General features: G+C 37.8%; 1 protein-coding gene across 1 annotated transcript in view; it reads right to left on the bottom strand.

The window, feature by feature from the left end:
* ABCA13 (ATP binding cassette subfamily A member 13) overlaps positions 1-24,012 on the bottom strand; it is a 197,800-nt gene that overhangs the window by 90,136 nt on the left and 83,652 nt on the right. Inside the window, exons 33-40 of the mRNA XM_050708769.1 lie at positions 22,622-22,756; positions 21,172-21,309; positions 18,170-18,356; positions 17,157-17,375; positions 14,596-14,792; positions 13,666-13,823; positions 13,024-13,254; positions 6,545-6,635 (exon numbers count right to left, since the gene is read on the bottom strand). Of these exons, the coding sequence (XP_050564726.1) occupies positions 6,545-6,635; positions 13,024-13,254; positions 13,666-13,823; positions 14,596-14,792; positions 17,157-17,375; positions 18,170-18,356; positions 21,172-21,309; positions 22,622-22,756 (1,356 nt within the window). The remainder of the gene's footprint in view (positions 1-6,544; positions 6,636-13,023; positions 13,255-13,665; positions 13,824-14,595; positions 14,793-17,156; positions 17,376-18,169; positions 18,357-21,171; positions 21,310-22,621; positions 22,757-24,012) is intronic.

Below are 24,012 nucleotides of genomic sequence, written 5' to 3'. Positions count from 1 at the left end.
AGGGATATTCCATGCCGTACGGTGTCTGCAGAACAATAAAACTAAGGGACTGACCAGGGTGGGTTTGCTGCTTGGGACCTGTCTGGACATCGGCCAGCAGGTGGTGAGCAATTGCATTGGGCATCACTTGCTTTCCATATTCTTTTATCTTCATTATTGTTATTATTATTAGTTGCCCTTTTTTTCCTGCCCTATTAATCTGTCTTTATCTCAACCCACAAGTTTTCCCTTTTTTTCCAATTCTCTCCCCCAGTCCGTTGTGGCAGGGGGGGAAGTGAGCGAACAGTTGTGTGGTGCATAGCTGCCTGCTGGCTTAAACTACAACACTACATTAACTGAGTCCCAATGGTACCTTTACATGGACTTCACCTCCAACCTCCAACATTAACTCTTTTCTGTTCCCTTTCCAAATTCTGAACTTTTCCTTAGAAACACTGAAACTTAAAAACATGGACACAAAAGTTGTACATACTATTGTAGCACCGCTTCCATCAATTTTGTACAGATAGTCAAAATGACCTCTTCACATCCTTTCATACATTAAAGTGAAACATTAATCTTCTTAGCAATACTGTCTTAAAATGCTTGTTCTCAAGGATTAGCAAATAACTTTCAAAGTCAGTGTTTTCTAGGATATCACTCCCCATTATGTAGATATGTCCAGCATATGGCTGAATCAAAACACGCTTTATTTACAATAGATGCAGCTTCTCCAGAGGTCTGAATCACTCTTTAGGACTGATCTAACTCATCATCATTACCATTCAGCCAATTCCTGGCAGCAGTTGCAGCTTTTCTGATGAGAAAGATACCTAGTCCAGTATCACTGATGAAAATAGTCAACAGAGTGAAACCCCATGAAATCTCACTGAAAGCTCTTCAGTTTAGTGTTTCCTTATGGTGACTACGTTTTATTCATCAGCTACAATTTCTTAATTAAATTAGCTTTCAGGTTCTTTTTTATAAGCACTGTAAATTATCTCTTAAATAATAATAGGAGCAATGTAACATTTTGCCCAATAGCCTTCAGAATGGCTAACACCAGCTGCTTCACAGAAAGTGTTAAGTAACCACAAAAATTAGTTATGCATCAACTTGCTTCTACTTCAATACTTTCAGTGGCTAACTTATCCAAGTATTACAAATGTATAAGCTTTAATAGCACATCTATAAACAATTCATATTCTATATTATATCACTCTTTGGGCTTTTTTTTTTTAATATAACCAGTCCCTATGATGTTATATATCACTGCGTCAAAAAATATGTCATTTGATCTATTTTGAATTTTCTATAGCTTTGTTTCATTTAAACTTTGATAGTTCCAGGTTCCAATTGTACTTTACTTCCGGAAGAGTTTTGATCAAAAGTTGGTATTTCCCAAATATGTCTAACATAATATCCAACAAAATTAATTCATTTGGTTCTTCAGCAAGATATCTGAATATCTTAACAATCCAATGAATCCACTCTCTACCCTATCATCCACTTTTGCATATGCTCAGAATATTTTGTTATTTATCCATGGTTAGCTACGGACTAGTTATGGACCACTTAGACTTGCTCTTAGCTCTACTGACTGTTTTTGTGCATACACTGCCTACTGTATTTTATTATAATTTTTATTAGTCTCTATAGAATTGGTCTCTCCAAATATCCAAGGATATTTGGCTCCAGTGATTTTGTCATTCAGCCATTACAAGCTGTCTATCCTTTTTTCTGCATCTACAAAACAATAGCCATCAATCATGTGCCCCAGCTGTGTAGAATTTAATTATGCATGTGCATATTATAATATATGCATGTATTATGTCTGCATACATATGCATACCCTGACTTAAAAAGAAAATCTTAACAGTTCTTACCCCCCCCCCAAAAAAAAGGTGAGTTTTATCCCAAGTTTTTTTCCTTAGAATAAAATTTAAAAAATGAGTAAACCTTCTGCAAAGGAAATGGAAAACAGTAGGAGTTACACTGAGCGTGTTTTGTATCCTTAGAGTTAACAAAATTAATAATTTTTATATATATTACATTACAATTAAATTAATAGACTGCTACTTTCCTCTAATATCAGCATTTAGAGAGGGTCAAATAATACTGCATATATTCTACGTAAGTGGTGGGTTGACCCTAGCCAGCAGCTAAGCACCACACAGCTGCTTGCTCATACTCTCCCATCCTCCAGCAGGTTGGGGGAGAGAATAGAGAGATCAGAAGCAAGAAAACTCATGGGCCAATCTAATAACTGAATAAGAATGGAAGGGAAGAAGAAGAAAAAAAAAATATACAAAAAAAAAGTAGACTGATGTACAGCCAATCTCCAAGCAATGGCTACTTCCTCCCCCCCAAAAAAAAAACTCCCCTCAGTTTTTATTGATGAGATTGACATTCAGTAGTATGGGACATGGCCAAGCCTCTGGTCCAGGCTGTGCACCCTCCTGGCTTTTTGGCCACCCCTTGGCCTACTTGCTACAGGGAGGTGGGCAGAGTGGGAAAAAGAGAAAACCTTGACACAGCAAGCACTGCTCAACAATAGCTAAAACACTGGTGTATTATCAACACTGTTTTAGTCACAAATTCAAAACAAATCACAGAATCACAGAATCATCTAGGTTGGAAGAGGCCTCCTGGATCACTTAGTCCAACCTCTGACCTAATACTATCAAGTCCTCCACTAAACCATGTCACTACGCTCTAAATCTAAATGTCTTTTCAAGACCTCCAGGGACGGTGACTCAACCACTTCCCTGGGCAGCCCATTCCAATGCCTAACAACCCTTTCAGTAAAGAAGTTCTTCCTAATATCCAACCTAAACCTCCCCTGGTGCAACTTTAGCCCATTCCCCCTCATCCTGTCACCAGGCACGTGGGAGAATAGACCAACCCCCACCTCCCTACAGCCTCCTTTTAAGGTATCTGTAGAGTGCGATAAGGTCACCCCTGAGCCTCCTCTTCTCCAGGCTGAACAAGCCCAGCTCCCTCAGCCACTCCTCATAAGACTTGTTCTCCAGACCCCTCACCAGCTTCGTTGCCCTTCTCTGGACTCGCTCGAGCACCTCCATGTCCTTCTTGTAGTGAGGGGCCCAAAACTGAACACAGTACTCGAGGTGCAGCCTCACCAGAGCCTAGTACAGGGGGACAATCACTTCCCTAGCCCTGCTGGCCACACTGCTTCTTATACAAGCCAGGATGCTGTTGGCCTTCTTGGCCACCTGAGCACACTGCTGGCTCATATTCAGCCGACTATCAGCCAAAGCTCCCAGGTCCTTCTCTGCCAGGCAGCTTTCTAACCACTCATCTCCCAGCCTGTAGCGCTGCTTGGGGTTGTTGCGCCCCAGGTGCAGGACCCGGCACTTGGCCTTGTTGAACTTCATGCAGTTGGCCTCAGCCCATTGGTCCAGCCTATCCAGATCCTCCTGCAGAGTCTTCCTACCCTCGAGCAGATCGACACACGCACCTAACTTGGTGTCATCTGCAAACTTACTGAGGGTGCACTTGATACCCTCATCCAGATCATCAATAAAGATATTAAAGAGAACTGGCCCCAGTACTGAGCCCTGGGGGAAGCCACTAGTGACCAGTCTCCAACTGGATTTGACTCCATTCACCACAACTCTTTAGGCCCGGCTACCCAGCCAGTTTCTAACCCAACGAAGCGTACGCCAGTCCAAGCCAAGAGCAGCCAGTTTCTTGAGGAGAATGCTGTGGGAAACGGTGTCAAAAGCCTTACTGAAGTCAAGGTAGATCACATCCACAGCCTTTCCCTCATCCACTAAGCGTGTCACTTTGTCATAGAAGGAGAACTGGTTCGTCAAGCAGGACCTGCCTTTCATAAACCCATGCTGACTGGGCCTGATCGCCTGATTGCCCTGCAAGTGCCGCGTGATGACACTCAAGATAATCTGCTCCATGAGCTTCCCTGGCACTGAGGTCAAACTAACAGGCCTATAGTTTCCTGGGTCTGCCTTTCGGCCCTTCTTGTAGATGGGCGTCACATTTGCTAGCCGCCAGTCAACTGGGACCTCCCCTGATAGCCGGGACTGCCAATAAATGATGGAAAGAGGCTTGGCCAGCTCTTCCGCCAGTACTCTCAGTACCCTCAGGTGGATCCCGTCTGGCCCCATCGACTTGCATACATCTAAGTGCTGTAGCAGGTCACCAACCATTTCCTCGTGGATAGCGAAGGCCACATTCTGCTCCCCATCCCCTTCCACCAGCTCAGGGTACTGGGTATCCAGAGAACAACTGGTCTTGCCACTAAAGACTGAGGCAAGAAGGCATTAAGCACCTCAGCCTTTTCCTCATCTCTCGTCACTAGTTTTCCCCCCGCATCCAGTAAAGGATGGAGACAAAGCAACATACCAGCTGGTATGAAGAAAATTAACTCCATCCCAGCCAGACCCAGGACAACAAGTCACCATAAAACATGAGTAGAAAGTATCAAAGGTCTAAATTCAGTGACATATTATTGTGTTTTACTGAACTGATGTCTCTTGCCTCTTTTTGGCATTACCATCAGCCTAAATCATGCATTGATTTTATTCATTTTCTCTACTTATTTAAGAGCGGACATGCACACTGCTCCAGTGCACCACCTTTTCTGGGAGACAAAAGACAGTGTTTTGGTTTCTACGCAAATGTGACTTCTCAAGGGCTCAATACCAGCAAAGGATACCTAACACCCCTGACTTGTGCTTTGTCAATGGACCTCTCTAATCCAAATTCTCTTACAAATCAAATAGCAGCATCCTGTGATCTTCCCAATAATCCAGCTGTTTGCTCCGGGGGGTTTTGAAAATTCATTTAACTACAAGTTTGACTGCCTTTGAATTTGCTTTCAAAGACAAAATTATACAGGTCAAGCTATTGCCCATGGAGTATTCTGGTTAACTTTGACAATGATGGATACCTTTCATGACCATTTCCCAGATCCCTTATGCGTACACTTCACAACTGTCCTTAATGATGAATGACAGTCATCTGCATTGAATGACAATTTTCTACCATTCTCATCACCAAAGAAATGGCGTTATCATCACATTTTCTTACTATAATTTATCAGACTTAAAAAATATAGAGCCTCTGATTACTAGATTTTTTTAAATCAATGTAACAAATAAAAAAAAAATACTAAACTATGCGTTTTGAAACGTGGATGGTAATATACCAAGCTGTTAAGTACAATATACTCTGTTTTCATTACTTTAGGAACAGTAAAATCTTAATAAAAATGCATTGTGGAGAAGACTGTTTTGATTTGAAATAGGTTTGGATATCCTAGCTGAGCCTTGAATAAATGCACAACTGATTGTTAATTATAAAATAAAGGGCTAGCCAAAGCTATGTTTTAAACAGAAGTCTAGTTCTCACCACTCACAGGAGTGGATATGTTATGTATTTAGCGAGGGGTTTTTTGCTATATAGTTACATCTTCACTGCTTCGATAGGGACTGAAACAACCCAGCTAAAAAACTCTCTCAAAAAGTTATCCAATCAGGTTTGCACTTTGTGAGAAAAGGACTCAACTTAGGCCACAGTTCTTGGCACTGATTATTCATTACTGGCAGATGCAATGGAATTTATTATAAAAAATAATACAAGTTTGAGTCAAAAGTATTATTCCCATTACTGTAACAATTAAGGTCATTCATAGACCGGGATTCGCTGTGCCCATGTTCTAGAAAAACAGAACTAAAAGCATGACATATAGAATAAAATGTTGTACTTCTAACCCAAGAAGTCTATAATCTAGGTATATCATCAAATACAAAGAGACTATCATACCTAACTATAGATACATAAGAATGCAAAGAACAATGAGAAAATGTCAGTCAGCTTGCACAAGCAACATTAGCAAACTTGAGGCTGGCATTTTGCAAGGCATCACATTAGTGACTTCTTGGAAGAGTTTTTAAGGAGACAAGCTTCCTAAGGCTTTCACAAATGTTAACGAGGAGCTCCTCCTGGGCTTGCAGGGCAGGAAAGTAAAAAGCATAAAGGAGTGTTTTTTTTTTTAAACAGATGAGCAAGGAAACCTGAAATAACATTTCACTGGAGAGGACAAATCATCATCTAGCATGGGGGGCAACAGATCTTTTTTTCATTATTATTATTTGAACATGGAAGGAAATTAATATACCTTTCTAGTAAATCACAGTTTATATATCTGTGGTATATTTCTGAAATATCTATCCATTATGAGTATAAGAATTAAAGAGGGTAACTAGTTGCCAGGGACTAGTAGGAAGGAGTATGTTAATGCTGATGCAGTAAGAGAAACTGTGTGTGCATGTATACGCATTTTAGAAGGATGTGAAGACAACTGCAAAATGATACAGAGGTGAATCAAAGAAGGTATATAAAAACTTACTACCCAAGGAAGATCACCTTACACATTCAAAAAAAGAATTACCAGGTGGTAGCAGACAGTATTCTACATTTGCTTGTACATGCCTCAACTTTGGGAGCTTTGTGCAGGTTTATCTTTCGGTTTGTGATCTTTATGAATCTGTCTGACTCAGAAGGTACCTAATTTTCTACTTACAGGCTGATTCAGCACCTTTTGCATTGTCCAGGTGTGCTGTCTGTGGAACAAATGGTATCTTCTCCGAGTCCTGCAGTAACTTCAGAAATACCTTTCATGGAATATAAGAAAAAAAATAAATAAATAAATTAGATTCCATTTTCTGTAAACTAATTTTTGTTAAACTAGATGCTGAGTGATCCGTGTAGTCAGACAGTAGTAATGGCTGTTGTAGCCACTCTGCTGGCTCTCCAGAAGAGGTACCCTGAGAATAAGGGGAAAGGAATAAATACCAATAGATGCAGAAGCACCTATGCAAAGCATTGTTGTCCCAGTCACCATCTATCTGCAAAGACTTTTCAACAGACTGGCAGCCCTTATTTGACATTTTATTCTCCTAAGCTGTGGCATGCGCTCAGTTACTGCAGTTTTTACCAAGTGTATAATTACAGCGCCAAGCATCTTCTGATACTGTAGCTAGAAATTTGTGGGCACAACTGGAACTGCTACCAGAGTTCTAGTTGTACAACTAGATCTAATGTACAAAATCCTACTGAACTGAGAATCCACAGAGGTCTGGGAACTGTCCATAGATTTCTAGAAGCCGGCAGGCAATCTCACCATCTCCATTCCCACCCAACAACTCATAAAGGTTCTCTAATGCTGAATTTGAAAAATAGGTAAATTAATCCATTTTAATGCATTTTAATAGCAAAACCACTAGCATGTATACTCCAAGATGGAAGACGTTGATCTGTTGATGTAATGAAGCTCCTGTTACCTAAAATCCCTGTGGGAAACACTGGAAATATTTATTCTTTTTAATAAAAATAATAATCTAAAAATCTGCACTACATTAAAATAATAAGGGTTGAATCTTCCTAAGTGGGGGGTAGATATGCATCAGAAAGAAGCTAATGATAATATTAAAATAAACAGAAGATCACACCAACTTTATAATAATTAGATCTATTTACTTGGTATACACACTTTGCTTAATAGATTTGTGTTACACCCATTACTGCATGATTAACTCTGTTTCGCAATTCTAATCACAAAGTCCTTTGAATTTCATAGAAATGAATTTCATTTCTCAGTCTCTCAGCCTTGATGAAGCCTGGAGTAGTTTTCATAGTGACTTAGTTATTAATACCCACCCCACTTCTTGTAAGCTGAAATGAAAAATAAAATTAAAAATTTCTTAACTTCACCTGAATTGCAATTTAAACAGTGACCTAGGAACTTCAGATTAATAAATAAATATATAAATAAATGAAAATACAGCTACTGTGATCATCTCTAATTGAACAGCAAAATTGTAGCCAAGTTTTATTTTCTCTTGATGAAAGCCTTGTCTTCTGTGTTTGGGTTGAGCTGCAGGACTCTGATTATAACTACACTAAAACTTTTCAAAAACATTAAAGAATCATTTACTTATTTCCACAAAAGAGCCTGATACCAGCTAGAACAAAAAAAATCCTTGTTTCTAAGGAGCTCGTACTGTAGACAATAAAATACGGTCAATTTGAAGTACTTTATTGTTGTGGAAAGGTATTTCTTGATTTGCTAAGGTCTGACTGTTACATAAACCATATTTTGCTTAGTCTATATAATTGCCTTTTAATAGAAATTATTGATTGCATTTGTTACCTGCCAACTTTCAGGAAATGCTTTTGGCCATTAGAAACTGTAAGGCTAGAAGAAATTAAATTCCTACTGAGATGGATTTATTAAACCCTGGAGGGATATCCTGACAGCCCAAAGCCATGTTCTAATTTGTTGCTTTGGGCCTGCTTGCCAATGGCTCCTCTGTACACCAATTCTGTCAAGTGAACCAAGGCAAACTGAACAGGCTAAAACCGCAAAGGAAATGCTCCTGTCCAGCTAGGACAATGTGTACACTACAGGTTGTTGCCTGCACGTACTCAGTTCAGCGTCAAAATTCCTTCTGGGATTACAGACAGATCTTTTCTTCTTTAATCATGTTACATAAGTTGAAGAGAAGGCGTAACTAAACCTTCAGAAAAAAAAAAAGAAAAAAAAAATTTTGCTAATACATACTTCTATCCACTGATATTTTAGCAACACTTCTGGAACCTCTTATCCTACAAATCCTGTGTGTATTCTAGCTATTTTAGGATGGTTTAGGGTGGGAAAGTGTTAACTGATTGCTGTCAGTTTATTTGCAAAAAGCACCTGCAAAAACAGTAGTCAAAATTGTGAAGGGTAACAGATGAAGTAACATAGAAGACACGTGGAAGTCCCTGAAATGTAAGCAACACATGGAATGAAGATCGAATGGAAGCAGTGTTTAACATTTTCACAGGTGCTTTTATAGATCTTTGCACTAAGGCATGCAGACTCATATGAACACGTCCATGAGCAGACAACAGTACTACATACACATTGTTCTATACTTGAACCATGGGCAACAATCAAATACCCAAACCTGGAGGTGGGTGTGGGGGGGGGGGGGGGGGGGGGGGGGGGGGGAGAAAGAAAATAAGAAAGAAAAAAAAAAAAGGAAATATTCATCTTTCACTTAAGGAATGTTTACATTTCATAAAATTCATCATGCCTGAATTTTGTTTGGTGATTGAGCAGCACCAGGGCAAGTATCCCTGGCAAGTCTCTGAGCTTTAGGCCTACATCTGTAATCCATATTTTACCTTAAATAAATTCCCTTTGTAGGAGCCAGTTTTCCTCTTAATATGTTTTCTATACACTTTTTTTTTTTAATTTTCTTCCATGAAGTCCTAGCCTAACATAGCCTTCTGCAGCTACAGCAGTGTTTCCTTAATTGGACTGATGCAGAAGCAGTCTTAGAGCTATTCACTATGGATGACCATTGACCTCAGTCAATGGTTTATTGTTGACCTCAGTCATCTGCTAAACAGGAACACTTCTGACTGTCTACACAGAGGAAGACAGACACTTGACGCAGGCGAGAGCAACAGAAAGCCTGTGCTTCCGTGAAAGGGCTTGAAATAGGACGAGAGTGGCACAGCTCACTGCCAGCCATTGCCCCTGTGAACTGGCTGCATGCCTGACACTGAAGGACCACCTCAGCCGTTCCTGGGGATGGGGACAGTGCTGGTTGTTGAGAAGGACCACCCTACTTGCATGCAGCAGTACCGCCCACGCTGCTACTTTCAAACCACCAGGTTGTGAACAGCTATAGAAAGTGCATTCCCCCCTAGGAAAAAGGTCTGGACAGGTGGCAATACCACAGTGAATCAGACTGATATATTTGTGCCATTATTAGACGTTGTTACAGGCCTCTCAGCAAAACTGCATCTCATTAGAAGATATGTAGTGTTTCAAGGCCAAAATATTTCAAGGAGATATATGGCCTTTCTTGGGAAAGTTTTGGGGCAAATTGACTATTTCAAGGAAGTTAATTTAAAGAAATACTCCAGTAACAGATATGTCAACACATCTGATTTTGTGAAGATGTTTTAATGCTTTAGTTCTCTTCCCAGTGCTAAGCAAGAAAGCAGCAAATTTTGAAATCTCCAGAACTGCCAGAAAGTGAAACACCGTCCTCAGGAGAGCTCTCATTATATACTCAGTATAATGAACCACCCTCCCATTCTCCTCTTTGTTCTGCTATCTTTGGATTACAAGCTTTATGAAGCATAAAAACATAAAGAGTTTTGGGGAAAAAATAAAACGTAAAATGAAGCAAGTATAATATTAGTTAGATTCAAAGATGCCAGGAACTTATTTTGTTAGAACTTCAAAATTTCTTTGAAGCATGAACGGCAGCCTGGCTTCCATTGAAGTCTAAGATTTTAGGGAGTAGAAGTATTCCTCAGACTGAAAAAGAATAACGGTGAGTGCATGAGAGAACAAAAAGAGAGGATAAAATAAAAATTAGAACACATTTCTTCCTTTAAAGTCAGAGTTCTTTGTTTCCAGATTGAATTGTTTGAATAGACTAAATAGCACTATTATGTGCTATCCATTTAGTTGCCAATGCAGAGAGGCTTTTGATAAGAAAATGGAGAATGGAGGTTGTAACAACTAATGATGAGATGAAGAGATGACAGAAATCACCCCAAATTAATGCATTAAATCTTCAAGCTGAAGAATGATACATCAATATCTAATATCATCTTTAAAGCTTTTTTTTTTTTTTTTTTTTTAACCTCTGCAGAAAACAAGTGAAAGCAAGCTCTCAATTGAATAACAGATGTAGCACATGGAAAAAGCATCCATTTTTCCTGTGACAACTTCACATTTACTTTACAGAAACAAATTCTGGAAAGTCTTATGATATCCAATAAGAATGTAATCAAAAAAGGTTCTCAACATATACATTACCTTAAAATCTATAAAGGTTGGTAGTGAATATTATTCTTACTTATAGCATGTTAATCAACCTATATGATTTGAAGGAAAATAACAGGATCTTCCAAGGCAAGCTGTTTGAGGAGAGCTTTTGACTTGCCTCGTACAATTGTAGAGAAGGGACATAATTCACTTTATAAGAGTATGTAATATTTAACAAAATTGTATAATATTTCTTTTTTTTTCCTCCTCCCATTGCCATAGCAAATGCTTGCCACAGCAGCTTACATGGTGTGGTCATATATGACAGAATTGCCAAGGAGACATCTTTTTTTTTCCTTATTTATAACTAAGTTGTATAGAGCTTAACTTCAAAGGAAATCACATATGTGCTGGTAAAGCATTATTTGGTCTGCAGTTTAAAAACAAATCTGGAAAAACAGGTCCTTTATGTTTGTACAGGCTCCTAATAACATCTGTAGTATATCAACATAGTCCTAAAGACATCTCTCAATGGACTGGTTCAGGGTACAGCAACTCCACTTGGTGGTGAATTTGTTAGATTAATTTCTTGAACAATTGATATTTAAGTTTACTTACATTTTTGGGATTCTATTTAAATTTTTCCCTGTAGATTATGTAAGATTAGTAATTCTAAACTTGCAACAACAAACACAGAACTGCTGATACTTCCAAATATCTGACCCTATTAATTCCCATATGTATAGCACACACAGCAAAAATACAATGCATAATTAATATCTGACAGGCCTTCAGGAGCCTCATCTTTATAAAACTGAGAAAGAAAATCATTTTCTCTGGGGGGACTCTGTTGTTCCAGCTGATCTGTTTAGTGTGTGTGTATATACATGTAAAGTATATATATGTGTGGATACATATACACACTGTATATACATTTATATGTATTAGTATATATAATAATAAATATGTATATATATTAGTGTGTATATATATGTAAGTATGCACATCTCTCTCTCCATATGAGTACAAAATATTTTTTTTAGAGATTTCTAGCACAGTTTTGCAAAGTCCTAAGCTTTATAATTCAGACAAATTTTCAGTAAATTATTTTTTTCCTCTCCCAAGAGCTAATTGGACTGAATGTCCAAACTTGCAAGTTCGCAGTTCATTCCGCTGCTAAACATTGAGGACAGCATTGTTTCTGATTAGGTCAATGACACATCAAATTTTCCATTCTTAAATGCAGAAACAAACTTTTAGGAGTTACACAGATCCTCAGGGTTCACATCAGAGTCTTGGAATAAGTCATTGTAGTGGAGTGACTGTTGAAATTAACAGCATAAAGTATTTGATATTTGTTTTTGTACTGGGTCGGGCTGGGATGTTAACTTTCCCTGCAGCAGCCCATACAGTGCTGTGCTCTGCACTCAGAGCTACAACAGCAATGGTATCACACCAGTGTTGTGTCTGCTGCTGAGCAGTGCTGGCACAGCATCAGGACTCTCTCTAACGCCCCTAGGGGTGGGCAAAGATGTGAGAAAAGAAACATCTCCAGGGCAGCTGACCTAAATCAACCAAAGGCATATTCCATGCCATATGATGTCACACTCAGCAATAAAAGGTGGAAAAAGGAGGAAGAAGGGAGGGGTGGGCTCTTGTTGTGGAAACGTCTGTCCTCCTCCCGAACACCAGCTACGTGCGTTTAGGCCCTGCTTCAAGGACGTGGTCAAGCATCGCTCATTTGTGGGAAGTAGAGAGTAATTTCTTTCCTCTGCACTTCCACATAGCCTTTACTTGTTTTGTTTAGTTTTCCCTTTCCCCCTCCCTTTTCCCCTTTCCTTTTTTTTCCCCTTTAGTTAAATTGTTAATTGTTTAGTTAAATTGTTTAGTTAAATTGTTTAATTATTAATAATCTTTCCTTAATACTTTTTTTCCCTTTAATTAAATCATCCTTATCTCAACCCATGAGTTGTTTTTTCCTTTACTTCTTCCCCTCCTCATCTAAGGAGGGGGAGTGAGAGAGTGGTTGTGGTGTTCAGCTGCCTAGCACGGTAAAACCACCACAGTTTTGTGTTGCTTTTTTTTGTTTGTTTGTTTGTTTGCTTTTTAACATGTTTCTCGCAAGAAACTGTTGTGAAAGTTGAAAGGTACAATAAAGAATAGCTGGAAGCAAACACAAGATTGTCTAACAAGAAAATGCGATTACACAGAAAAACTGAAAATACCTCTTCCAAAGTGGTGTCAGAAATACCATAGCCAGTCACATGTAGATGATGAAGGCTTTGATCTAAAGCCTGAAAAAGACCTTTAAAAGAGGTCTTATCTGCCCTTTCTGGAATCACATAGGTCAGCTCAGTCCCACTGTTCTCTTTCAAGAAGGCTTCTGGTATGTGGGTCTGTACCAAAGATGTGACCCGAACAACATGCACAGGATCCTGGATTTCAAACACAGAAGGCTTAAAAAAAAAAAAAAAAAAAAAAAAGGTGGGGGGAAGGAGAAAAAAAAGTTAGCAGAAGTGGACTTGAATTCATACAGGAAAATCTCCACTGATGAAACTGCATCTAACCTGGGACACGAAGACTAATTCCCAGGAATAAGAACAGTAGAATTGTAGCTAAATCCTTAAATTCATTTTCAGAGATGTCCCCTTAAATTCATCATTTTCAGAGATGTACCTATATTTTTTTAAGTAGAATAATAACAATAAACAACAAAAAAGCTGATAAAAACATGTTTTGCTGGCTCTCTAATAATCTCTATCACATACTACTTCCAGGCAGGGAAGAATATGCACAGAATTCCCTTGGAATATAACCAGCTATTTGGCAGGCTCTATTAAGTTCTGCACATTACATTTTTAGTATACCTTTTTTATGAGTGTTAGACTGTGTCCCTGGCCATATGTTTCTCTTAGATAAGAGGGAGAACCGCAGCACCTCAGCTGGCCCTGCTGCAGGATGGCAATGCGATCGCTGAGCACCTCTGCCTCATCAAGATGGTGGGTGGTAAAGATCAGTGTGCAACCTGCATCAGAAAGATTAGTACATGTCCACAAAACCTGGCTTCCACAGAAATAAATCTGGCTTTCAGGAAGGTCCTTTAACCTGAATGTAATGTGTTTCAGGTTCCTTCAAAACATAACTGCATGACACAAACAAAACCTGTATTCAAGATTTAGACTCACCGTGTTAAATTCAGGTCTAAACATGCTTTGCCTGGTATTACATGTAATGGTTTAATATCGCCTACTTTAAGTTCAAGCTATTTTAAGAGCTTAATAGATTCCTTAAAATCACATAACTGCAGTGTCTGTTTCAATGGATCATTCACTGTGGTTTATTACAGCTAATTGACTGCTCACTTGCTGAAGACCTTGTTTCCCACAATCCATTCTTAACCTCATGGCACTTACAAGATTAATGTATCAGACTGACTGATGAGTATATCTTTATTAGAAAATACATGCATCTATCTACAGATATGTGCAAAATGGGAAATGAAAGACAGAAAAGATCTTTGAGAAACAAACAAAAAAGAAAAAGGTAAGAACCTACAGGAAAGGTCTAAAAACTAAGCTGAACCTTCTGTTAGATTAGGCATCTTTCTGTGAGATAACAAATCCTGTAATCTCGCTTGGCTGCTTTAAAGTTTCCTGACTTGATTACGTGTTACCTGTGAAATTAACGTATTTACTTACGAAAAAGCAATACTAATATTCAGACTATCCCCATAAATTTTATTGAAACAGAATTCCAGAAAGGAAAATAAGGAAAAAATGGTGTATAAAACTTTGTACCTGCTTTGTACTTCAGAAGAACATCCCAGATACTACGTCGGGAACATGGATCTACTCCACTGGTGGGCTCATCTAGAATAACAGTCTTTGAGTTTCCAATAAAGGAGATGGCAATTGACAGCCTCCTTTTCATTCCCCCAGAAAGGGCTCCAACAGGTTTGTACTGATGCTCCGATAAATCCACATCTTCCAGAGCTCTGAAATAGGAGTAAAGTATCTTGAGCAATTTTGTAAAAGCTTTCCAGTCACATCATGTCCACCCAGAGCAGAATTACCAAGAAAAGTTGTAAATGAAAAGATAACACAACACTACTATGACTGATTATAGAGTTTGGTGACAAAAATTAATAGAAAAAAAAAAAGTGAGCTATAATTTCTACCTACAAAGTGAAAAGCCCATCACCATCTGAAATATAGTTTCTGGAATAGTATTATGCAGGATAAGAACAGAGAATAATTTTGAAATTAAGTCAAATAGAATAAATACAAGCTTGTCCACTGATTATAGCAAACTCTAGATTATAGCTTCTTAAACCACGGGTAAAGATGGTTATTTTCACAACTCAAACAGTGCTTCAGTTTTGCAACTACATAAACAGCTTAAAAAATGCCTGTAGACATTTGAACATTGGAAGTAAATAATAGGGTAATGCTGTTTGTTTTGTTTTGTTTTGTAACACTGCCTTTTTCTTCCCTTTCTCTCTCTCTCTCTCTCTTTTTTTTTAAGACATGTTCCTGTGAAGTAAGCAGATTAACAGTCCCCAGAAAAGATGACAGTACCTCATGTAACTCAATCCAATCTGCCCGGAGGTTCCTGTGTTAGAGACTGGTAGGTATCTAACACACACTGCCTGCTCAGCCCTGGCCCTCCGCTGATCTCACAGCTGAGCAGGGTATAGACACATATCCACTAAAGACAGCACTGAAAGACCACCAATTTATTTTTCATCACACTGAATATCTGGTTATTGACCAAGAAGCTTTCAGTTGCTATCAACGTGGCAAGCAAAATATAAAAGGATCAACAGTTCTAAAGTAATCTCCTGAATCATCTGAGTGAACATGCAACTTAAACCATGATGTTTACACTGAGCAAGTTTTTCATTTTTAAGGAAACAGATCTCTATAGTTGTTTTACAGATATATAATGCATGAAAATGACTCAATCTCTTTAAAAGCCATCTTCTTTTTTTTTCTTAATAAAAAGCATTTTTTTCACTGTTTTGTTATTTTTCTATTTTTTATGAAGTATTTTAAGGTATTCATTGTCTTAATAAAATACAATAACATTTTCTTAGTGGCAAGGCCTGCAGAGTCCAGAGTATACTTATGTGCCATTACTAAGACAGACCGCTGCTGAAAGCTGAGCAGTCTAAGTACAACTGCTGAGCAGTCTAAGTACAATAAAATACAGAATATTACTTTGCATAAATTTTAACCAAACACTATGTTTTATTTTCCCTTGTTGTTCTAGGGAGTTGTTTTTAGAGAGATTGCAGTGTCCCATGCCAGAGATTTTTCATATCAAAATTTTCAAATAACAGGTTTTTATAATAGCTACTAAAAAGGAAGGCTGCTTTGCCTCAAATGTGTCTACGTATGCCTAGTTGTACATTAAAGAGAAGTCCCATCAACTCAACATTTCCATTGACATGTGGAAGTACTCAGCCCTCCACACAGGCTAGCCTGCCTCAGAAGGTAAACAGAAAGTATTTCCACCGGCACACTACTAGAAAAGCATACATTTTGTTACTAAATTTCAGAAAATGCATTTTGCTATTGGTGAACAAGATTTCACCTTGTAGAGTTTACTGATAGTTTAATATAAATGATGCAAAGACAAGATCTAGTCCTGTAGCAAATTAGCAGCAGCCTGAAGACACTACCAAACACTCTCAGCCTGACAAGTGGCAAATCCTTTGAGGTCGTGTCAAAGCTCTGCCTTGTTTTTCCTATTGTATTGTTTGTTTTTAAACTCTTTCACTTAAAAAATACATTTAAAGTCTGAATTTGAGTAAGGAAAAAGACAATCGTCTATTAAAAAGATTATAACAAACACTGTCTTCAGCTGCCCTTTCAGGTCGTCCAGTCTTCCCTCTACTGCAGGTGAGAGAATACAAGATGATAAATAAAGCCAATGTTGACTTAACTGAAAACTCTGGGTGAAAACAGTTTAGCTTCCATCTGCCTATCCAGCAACAGCAAGTACCTCCAGGAGGGAGGTAAGGCAGACAGCATGAGGCAGGAACCACCACAGCTGTTACCAGGATAACCATCCCCACTCCAGTCAAAACATGATTATTTGATGGTTCTGAGTACCAGGTTTCTAAATATCAATAGTTTCACTGCAAATATATGCAAGTAAAGGTTAGAAACTAGGAAATCCATTTTCAAGGTACAATTTCAGAACACAAAGTGTGATAAAAACTCACAGAAATCAATCCTGCAGTTTCTAGTCACTTCTATTTGCAATTTTGCTTTATCACTTTTGTCCAAGTGGTTTTCAATAGACACTACTGATTTACTTGACAGATTTAAACACACAAAAGGAAAACTCTTACCCACTGACTTGCTGGTTCAACTGTTTGTTTGTCCAGCCAGGTGCCTTCACTGATCCATAAAGCAGTAGATGTTCTCGCACTGTTAGTACGTTGAACAGGACATCATACTGTGGGCAAACACCCAACTCTGTCCTGATCGTAGCCAGATCAGTCCGTATGTCCTTTCCATTGATAATAATGGTGCCAGAGCTAGGTGGATACAGACCAGTCAACAGTGATCTGTAACAAGGGGGAAAAAAAAAAAAAAATGGCATAATGACGCTACTACATAGCTCACACTTGGATTTCCTGAGGCATGTCCTAGCATCTTTACAGCAACACCAATGCAACTGAACATAATTATAGGAATACTGCTAATGTGTTTGTTGTTGTTGTTTTTAAATCAGCAGCTCAACAGTCCTTCATTTCCTCTACTTCCAGAACAAAAGCCATTTTTCTCAGCCAGATATTCCATTATTTCCTTTTCCACTTTTGTATTCTAGCTGATGAGTTATACCTAATGGAGCCCATCCTGCATCACTGATTTTAGTAAAGTTGATCAGAAGTAACATAAAGGTAGAAATACACGGAATTCTTAATAGAGACATTTTTAAAATGCCATTTTTATTTTATTTCAGTTTCTGGCCATCTGTCAGGAAGCCCCTTGCAATGTCTAGGAACAAGGCACAAAAACCCTTAAGATTCCCATACTGTGTGATAGGAGTGCACATAGGAGGCCAGAAAAGAACACTTTCATGAGATGTGTTCATTTCCACAATCAAACATACTCAGCTGCTATTGAAGCTGCTTCTGAACAATTACATCATCATATCTGTGGCACAGATGACCCAATTTGCTATTCATTGCATTGCTTTTGTCATAGATATATAGCTATAGCTTCCACATTTCATGTGCTCTAGGATAATATTTATTTAAAAAAAAAAAAAAAAAGAGGAAAGTTCAGAGGCATTCTGAAGTAACAAAGCATATCATAGACCAGAGGAGACGATAATACCATTAACTGGCAGACTTACATGACTGTTGTTTTGCCAGCTCCATTAGGTCCCAAGAGCGCTGTTATTTGACCTCTATGGAAAGTGAGGCTGAGATCTTTAACAGCAGCCTTCTGGCCATCCACAAGCTCTTTGGTGAGAGACAACAGCACAACACCAATGGTAGCTCCTTCTGTGCAAGCACCTTTCCAGCCTGGAGGTACTGGGTCTGTAAGGGTAAAAGCATCAGATCAAGGGATCGCTGAATCGAAACATATATATAAGGGGAATAACAAGTTAACTTAAACCCTGTTGCCATTTACCAGAAACAGGAACAGATGTTCAGATGCTCTGAATTCACATAAACTCCACTGAAATCAGAGATACTGTGCCAGTTAATATTTGCTAAGAATTTGGCCAATTTGCAGTTTTAAAAAGCAACCTAACACAATTATGCCAAGTTGTGTGCATGTCCACACACATGTCCATAGAGTCATAAAAACGTGTTGTATTTCCAGTAGGAAAAAAAAATAAAATAAAAATAAAAACACTAATAATCATCTTGCTTAAATCATTGTTTTTTGTTAATATGTGAAAATTGTAACTGTGTCAACTTCTATATATATATATATATATATATATATATGACAACCATTTCAGACATATAACATTAACATAATATTAACAGGTATAGCTAGTTAATCCTCTGAATTCCCTCAGTCAATAAAGCAAAGCAGATCTCTTTGTGAAATGATTCAGAGCAGCAGTTCAGTTTAAACATAATTTGAGGTCTTCCATTTAAGTAGATATCCAGCATTTTTCTAGCCATGAGGTAACCAGGCTCAGCAAACTGATGACCATGTGACCTAGATCAAGATGTCTTCTTATGGCAGGAGAAATGTTGGCACAGGTAACTCTACTTTCCAAACATAAGCATAGTCAGTCGCCAGCCCCCTACATACATGTTTAACATGTTGTATTTTACTGACTCACTACAATTGAAGAATCTGGCAGTGAGAAATATTTTTTTTTTAAATAAAGGTAAATAAAAGTGGAATGTTACTCCAAAAAAAAAAGAACTTATTATGGATAACAATTATGAGAAGAGAGAATTATATATAACATATATATATAAAAACTGAGATTATGAATTCAAGGATTGGTTTAGGCTGTGAATTAAGAACTTTTTTTGCTCATTCTACAACCATTTCTAAGTTTAGAGAGCACTTTTGCCAGAAGTGCAAGGTTACCTTCTACCAAGACATTACCACCTACTATGACATTTCTCAGGTTCTTCTACTCACGAAACTCACTTCCAGTTAGCTTCTCTGTCTTTCGGTCAGGAGACTAAACCAATCAAAACACATCATTCTTGCCCTTTCCACTGCTTCCTACATTTTTTAGCACATCTTGGAACTCAACAAATAAGTACAGAGCCAGCCTCAGACAATGCATCTCAAGCAAGCTTCAGATGAAGAGCTCCAAATTATTTGCAAACAGTAGATTGATCACCCTATGACTTATCCTGAGAGAAGCAGTTCCAGGTGTGTACCCAGCATCGAGGTCTCTGTCAGTCCATCTCTGACTATATTTCCAGTTTGTAAGACACCTCATCTCTGATTTTCGAAGTCATTTCCACTCCTGCTGAACTGGCTCTTAGCTGTGCTCTATGAACCAAATGAAGGGGGCTCGCACAGGAGCAAGTCACTTCACTGTTTGAAGCTATTTGTCCATGACTCCATTTATCCCATTACCAGTACAATAAATCTCAGTTCTCATAAAATGGGGAACATTCCTTTGCATGCATGGCAGTGTTACAGTCTGCATACAGGCAGTTTAGGTTACAAGCATGTGACATGTATCAGTAAGTGGAGAAGTGAGAATAACATATCCACAAAGTTGTATGCCACTTTGGTGGCTTGAGCCAAAAACCATGCTAGTAACCTCTCAGGCAGAGGAGTTTTTCCCTGTTTCTACAGTGGGTGTGGAGTACACAATGGGAAACACTGGAAGTCTTCATTTTAAGTAAGGATCAAAGACTATCTTCTCAATAAAATGGAATTGTTCCAAATTGTAGATACTGTGGCACAATTTATATGGATAGTTTATCCAAAAATGTTTGAAAGAACCTCAAGACTTTCTGAAATTAGCACTACTCTGAGAGGCACCAACACATAAAACTGCTGAGTCATTCAGTTTCTTCACCTATGCTACAGACAACTGGATCATTTACAAGCTACAGTAACTTGTAAAATACAACCCACAATGATTCATCATGTTGTTCTAAAGCCCAAGAGGGTATAGAAGAGGGTGACTTACTCCTTCACTCACAAACCATAAATAAAATGTGAGAGAGTCCTTAAAGAGTCCCTGGGGGAGGCGGGGGGGGGGGGGGGGGGGGGGGGAGATAATTAAATTAAATACTTAATTTTAAGCAACCAAATACAGAAATAGCAGAGCAGTGAACATAACTGAAGGCAGATAAAAATGTTGCTACTAGAACAGTCACTTTTAAAATAGAAGGCTAAGAAACAGACAGAAAAAACAGTGATAACAGAAGAGGAAAATCAGAAATAGAAGGGAAACAAGGAACAAAATTATATCATCCATGTAAAGAAGCAGACAGAAAGAGCAGAAGAGGAGGAAGAAAATTGAGCTGCAGGAAAAAAATCCTTAATAAAGCACAAGGCTTTTCAGATTCAATAATAGTATGAAAGGGTGTAAGGAACTTCAGGAGAGCCTAACAAATCAAAGTAACAATACAGGTAGAGGATGAACCCAAGAGTTACTTATTTTACATATTCTTGAAGAGTTTTCATAACTCTTCATAGACAATAGTTTTAGTTGAACCATTCAAGCATTACAAGTGACAGCACAATTAAAAGTATATATTGTTGATAGTATATACTAAGCAATGGAAAAGAGAAAGAAACAATATCTAAAAATATATAATTTAGGACCCACCAATGATAAAATCACGTTGATCAAAATCAACACACCATTCAGAAAAAAATAATTATTAAAATCCTGTTATGATTACAAACCTTTTTCTTGGAAGTTTTCATTGAAGAAAAACATATTAGAATTCAGACAGTGTTTTCTCATCCTCTCTGTACCACACAGGTTCTTCCAATAGGAAACAGTAAAAGGAAAGTACCAATAGTTCCTTAATCCAAATTTTCCTGTATGAAAGAGTACGAAAGAAACAGTTGCAAAATTCATAGTCTTTTTATATTTGTATGTGGGCTACTAATAACCTAACATTACTTAAAAAGAGCTGGTTAGGGCATTTAACTAGCTCAGACTCTTAGCTGAACTTCACAAACCTTAATAAAGTGGAAAAAATTCACTTGGCTGTAACACCAGATCTTGCCATAAAATCATGAAGCCTCAGTGATACTGCGCTTTATCCTATCTCCAAACCAGGTTTGAAGTGTATTAAAAGCAAGGAATTAGCAATATGTAGACACAGACAATACAATCTTGCATACTAGAAAGAGAAAAGAAAATGAACCAAACAGCCTGCTGAGGCAAACAGCCTTATTTTTTATTATTTTAACTATAATCTGTTGCACCAATCATTACAGATTATTCTCCCATTATCATGTGCACAATTTAAACAAATCAGAATAAGAAATACTTATCGTAGCACTCAAATAGAACAGGCAACGTCATACTCCAATACACCATCTGAACTCAGAAGTTGCCTGATCCTTCCAGGTCTCACTGAACAAACACAAATTGCAGCTCATTGATGCTGAATGGCAGGTGTCAATTTAAGCTATATTTTTTAAAATTCAGGTGTATATTCCACATATACCTATCTTTCAAGGCAAACTTTTTTTTTTCTTTTTTAAACAAATACAGAGTAGTTAGGAGAAAAGATGACATACAAATCAGAGGAAAGATAAATTTCAAGCAGTTAGTGGGCCAGTAGGGTATGATTCAAAATGCCTCAACCAACTCAACAATATTTATAAAACTTGCATATTGAAAAAATATCCCACTACTTTCTGCAAATATACTTGGAAGTTAATTACTTCTTTTTATGTATTGGACTGTGAACTGACTAAGAGCAAGATACTGTTACCGGGCACTTCGAAGTCTTAGTGAACTGAAAATGTTTTGTTCTTGGGTTTGATCCCAAGTAGTGACAGAAGATTCACCGTTTTCACAGAATTTTTTTCTCCTAGACTGAGCAGTATTATTGCAAAGTACCAACAAAGTCCTTCAAATATTTGTCATCCTTATAAACAAAACAGACTTCATGTCTGCCTACAAATTCTAGTCCATTTTTTAGCACTATTCAATACTTATTGAATAGGAAGACCCAGTTCCTAAATGCAATCAGACAGTTTGGGCACATCAAAACCTCAAATCAAAAATACTTTTGTTTTACTTGCATACAATGAGGAAAGTCAAATCTGTTCATTCCATTCAATAATTCCTCTATGGATGCTTCAAAAACATATAATATGAAATCTCTGATCTTACCAGAAACAATATTGCTGAAATACCAGCCACCTATAGAATACAAAATGGAGTCGAATAACATCATCCAGCAGGTCAGTCCAAAGGTCATGTATCCTCCTTGTGCCATTGGCTGGTACACGTTATTCCACTGAATACCTGGTAGTAGGAGTAGTAGTAATAATAATAATTTTTAAAGGTCAAAACTAAATCAGTACAGCATTAAAGATCACAAACTCGCCACCAACCAACTCTTCTGTGTATTTAAGCACTGACAGAAAAAAAGTGGAGGTAATAACAGTAATCCTAATGAATAGAAATGAATTACCATGCCTCTCAAGCCTCTGTTTAGAACAGCAGGTGACACTGCTGCTGAGAAAATGCAGAGAAGTTGATGTAGAAAAGGCTATTTATGAAGTTTTAGATGGCCCTTAATTTGGCAATAGAAGAATTATGACTATGAAAAAATGGGGCATTGACCTCTTCAATAAATTGGGCTTTAGGATATACTGCTGATATTACAAAGAAACAGGTTACATTAAGATTTCTATAATGCTAAATCTGAAAACTGTGAATTCTAAGAAGCAAGTATTTGAGTGCACTGACCATGTTCAGAGACAAACTGGAACTACAAACATACTGAGTATGCTTTGTAAAAGTGCAAAGGACATGAAAGGAAGAAAGACAGTGGAGAAAACTAGTACTAATGAAAGTTACCATATTTGTAAAGGGAAAAGTAAAAAGTAACCAAATTTTTGGTTTACAAAAAGCATTACATTTTTCTTCTGAAAAGGGGAAAATACTACTTTGTTTGCAGTAGATTGGGTCATGATATTGATTCTGCAATTCTTTTTCTGTGATTGTCAAGAAGAGCAGTTTTTCACAAGCACATTTTGCCCTTTATTCAGTAAAGACGAGTTATTTTGATGGAAGTGTCTGGTGTGAAATTTTAGTACTTTCTGCAACTGCCTCTTCTACTCGTCAACTTTTGTATCATTACAATATTTTTCCAGTAGATAATGGTTTGAAAAATACACTCATTAATATCGATCTTGCCTTAGCAGCGACAAAATAAAGGCACTACATCCTTTTCTATATTTAGATACATAAAGCAAATGTAGATATTTATCAAGGTCCCTGACATTCATTTATTACTCTTCCGTAACTTCAGCATCAACAGGGGCAGAACAGGGCTTAGGGATAGTAGGGTTCACTGTGCACCTAGCAAGTTTCCAAATATTTTTTCTTCTTAATGCTTAAACACAACACAGTGTTCTCATACATTTCTGCACCTGCACAGTAGCTCTCAGTGGAAATTTCACCAGCTATCTCCAGGCTTACAGAGACAGGTGCACTGTTACTCAGTCTCAGTACAAATAGTAGAAACATACAAGATATTTAACAAAGCAAAGACT

The sequence above is a fragment of the Cygnus atratus genome, chromosome 2 (genome assembly GCF_013377495.2).
Source record: "Cygnus atratus isolate AKBS03 ecotype Queensland, Australia chromosome 2, CAtr_DNAZoo_HiC_assembly, whole genome shotgun sequence".
Classification (NCBI taxonomy): domain Eukaryota; kingdom Metazoa; phylum Chordata; class Aves; order Anseriformes; family Anatidae; genus Cygnus; species Cygnus atratus.
Note: the sequence above shows the minus strand (reverse complement) of the source record. Positions and strands in the feature narration are given on the sequence as shown.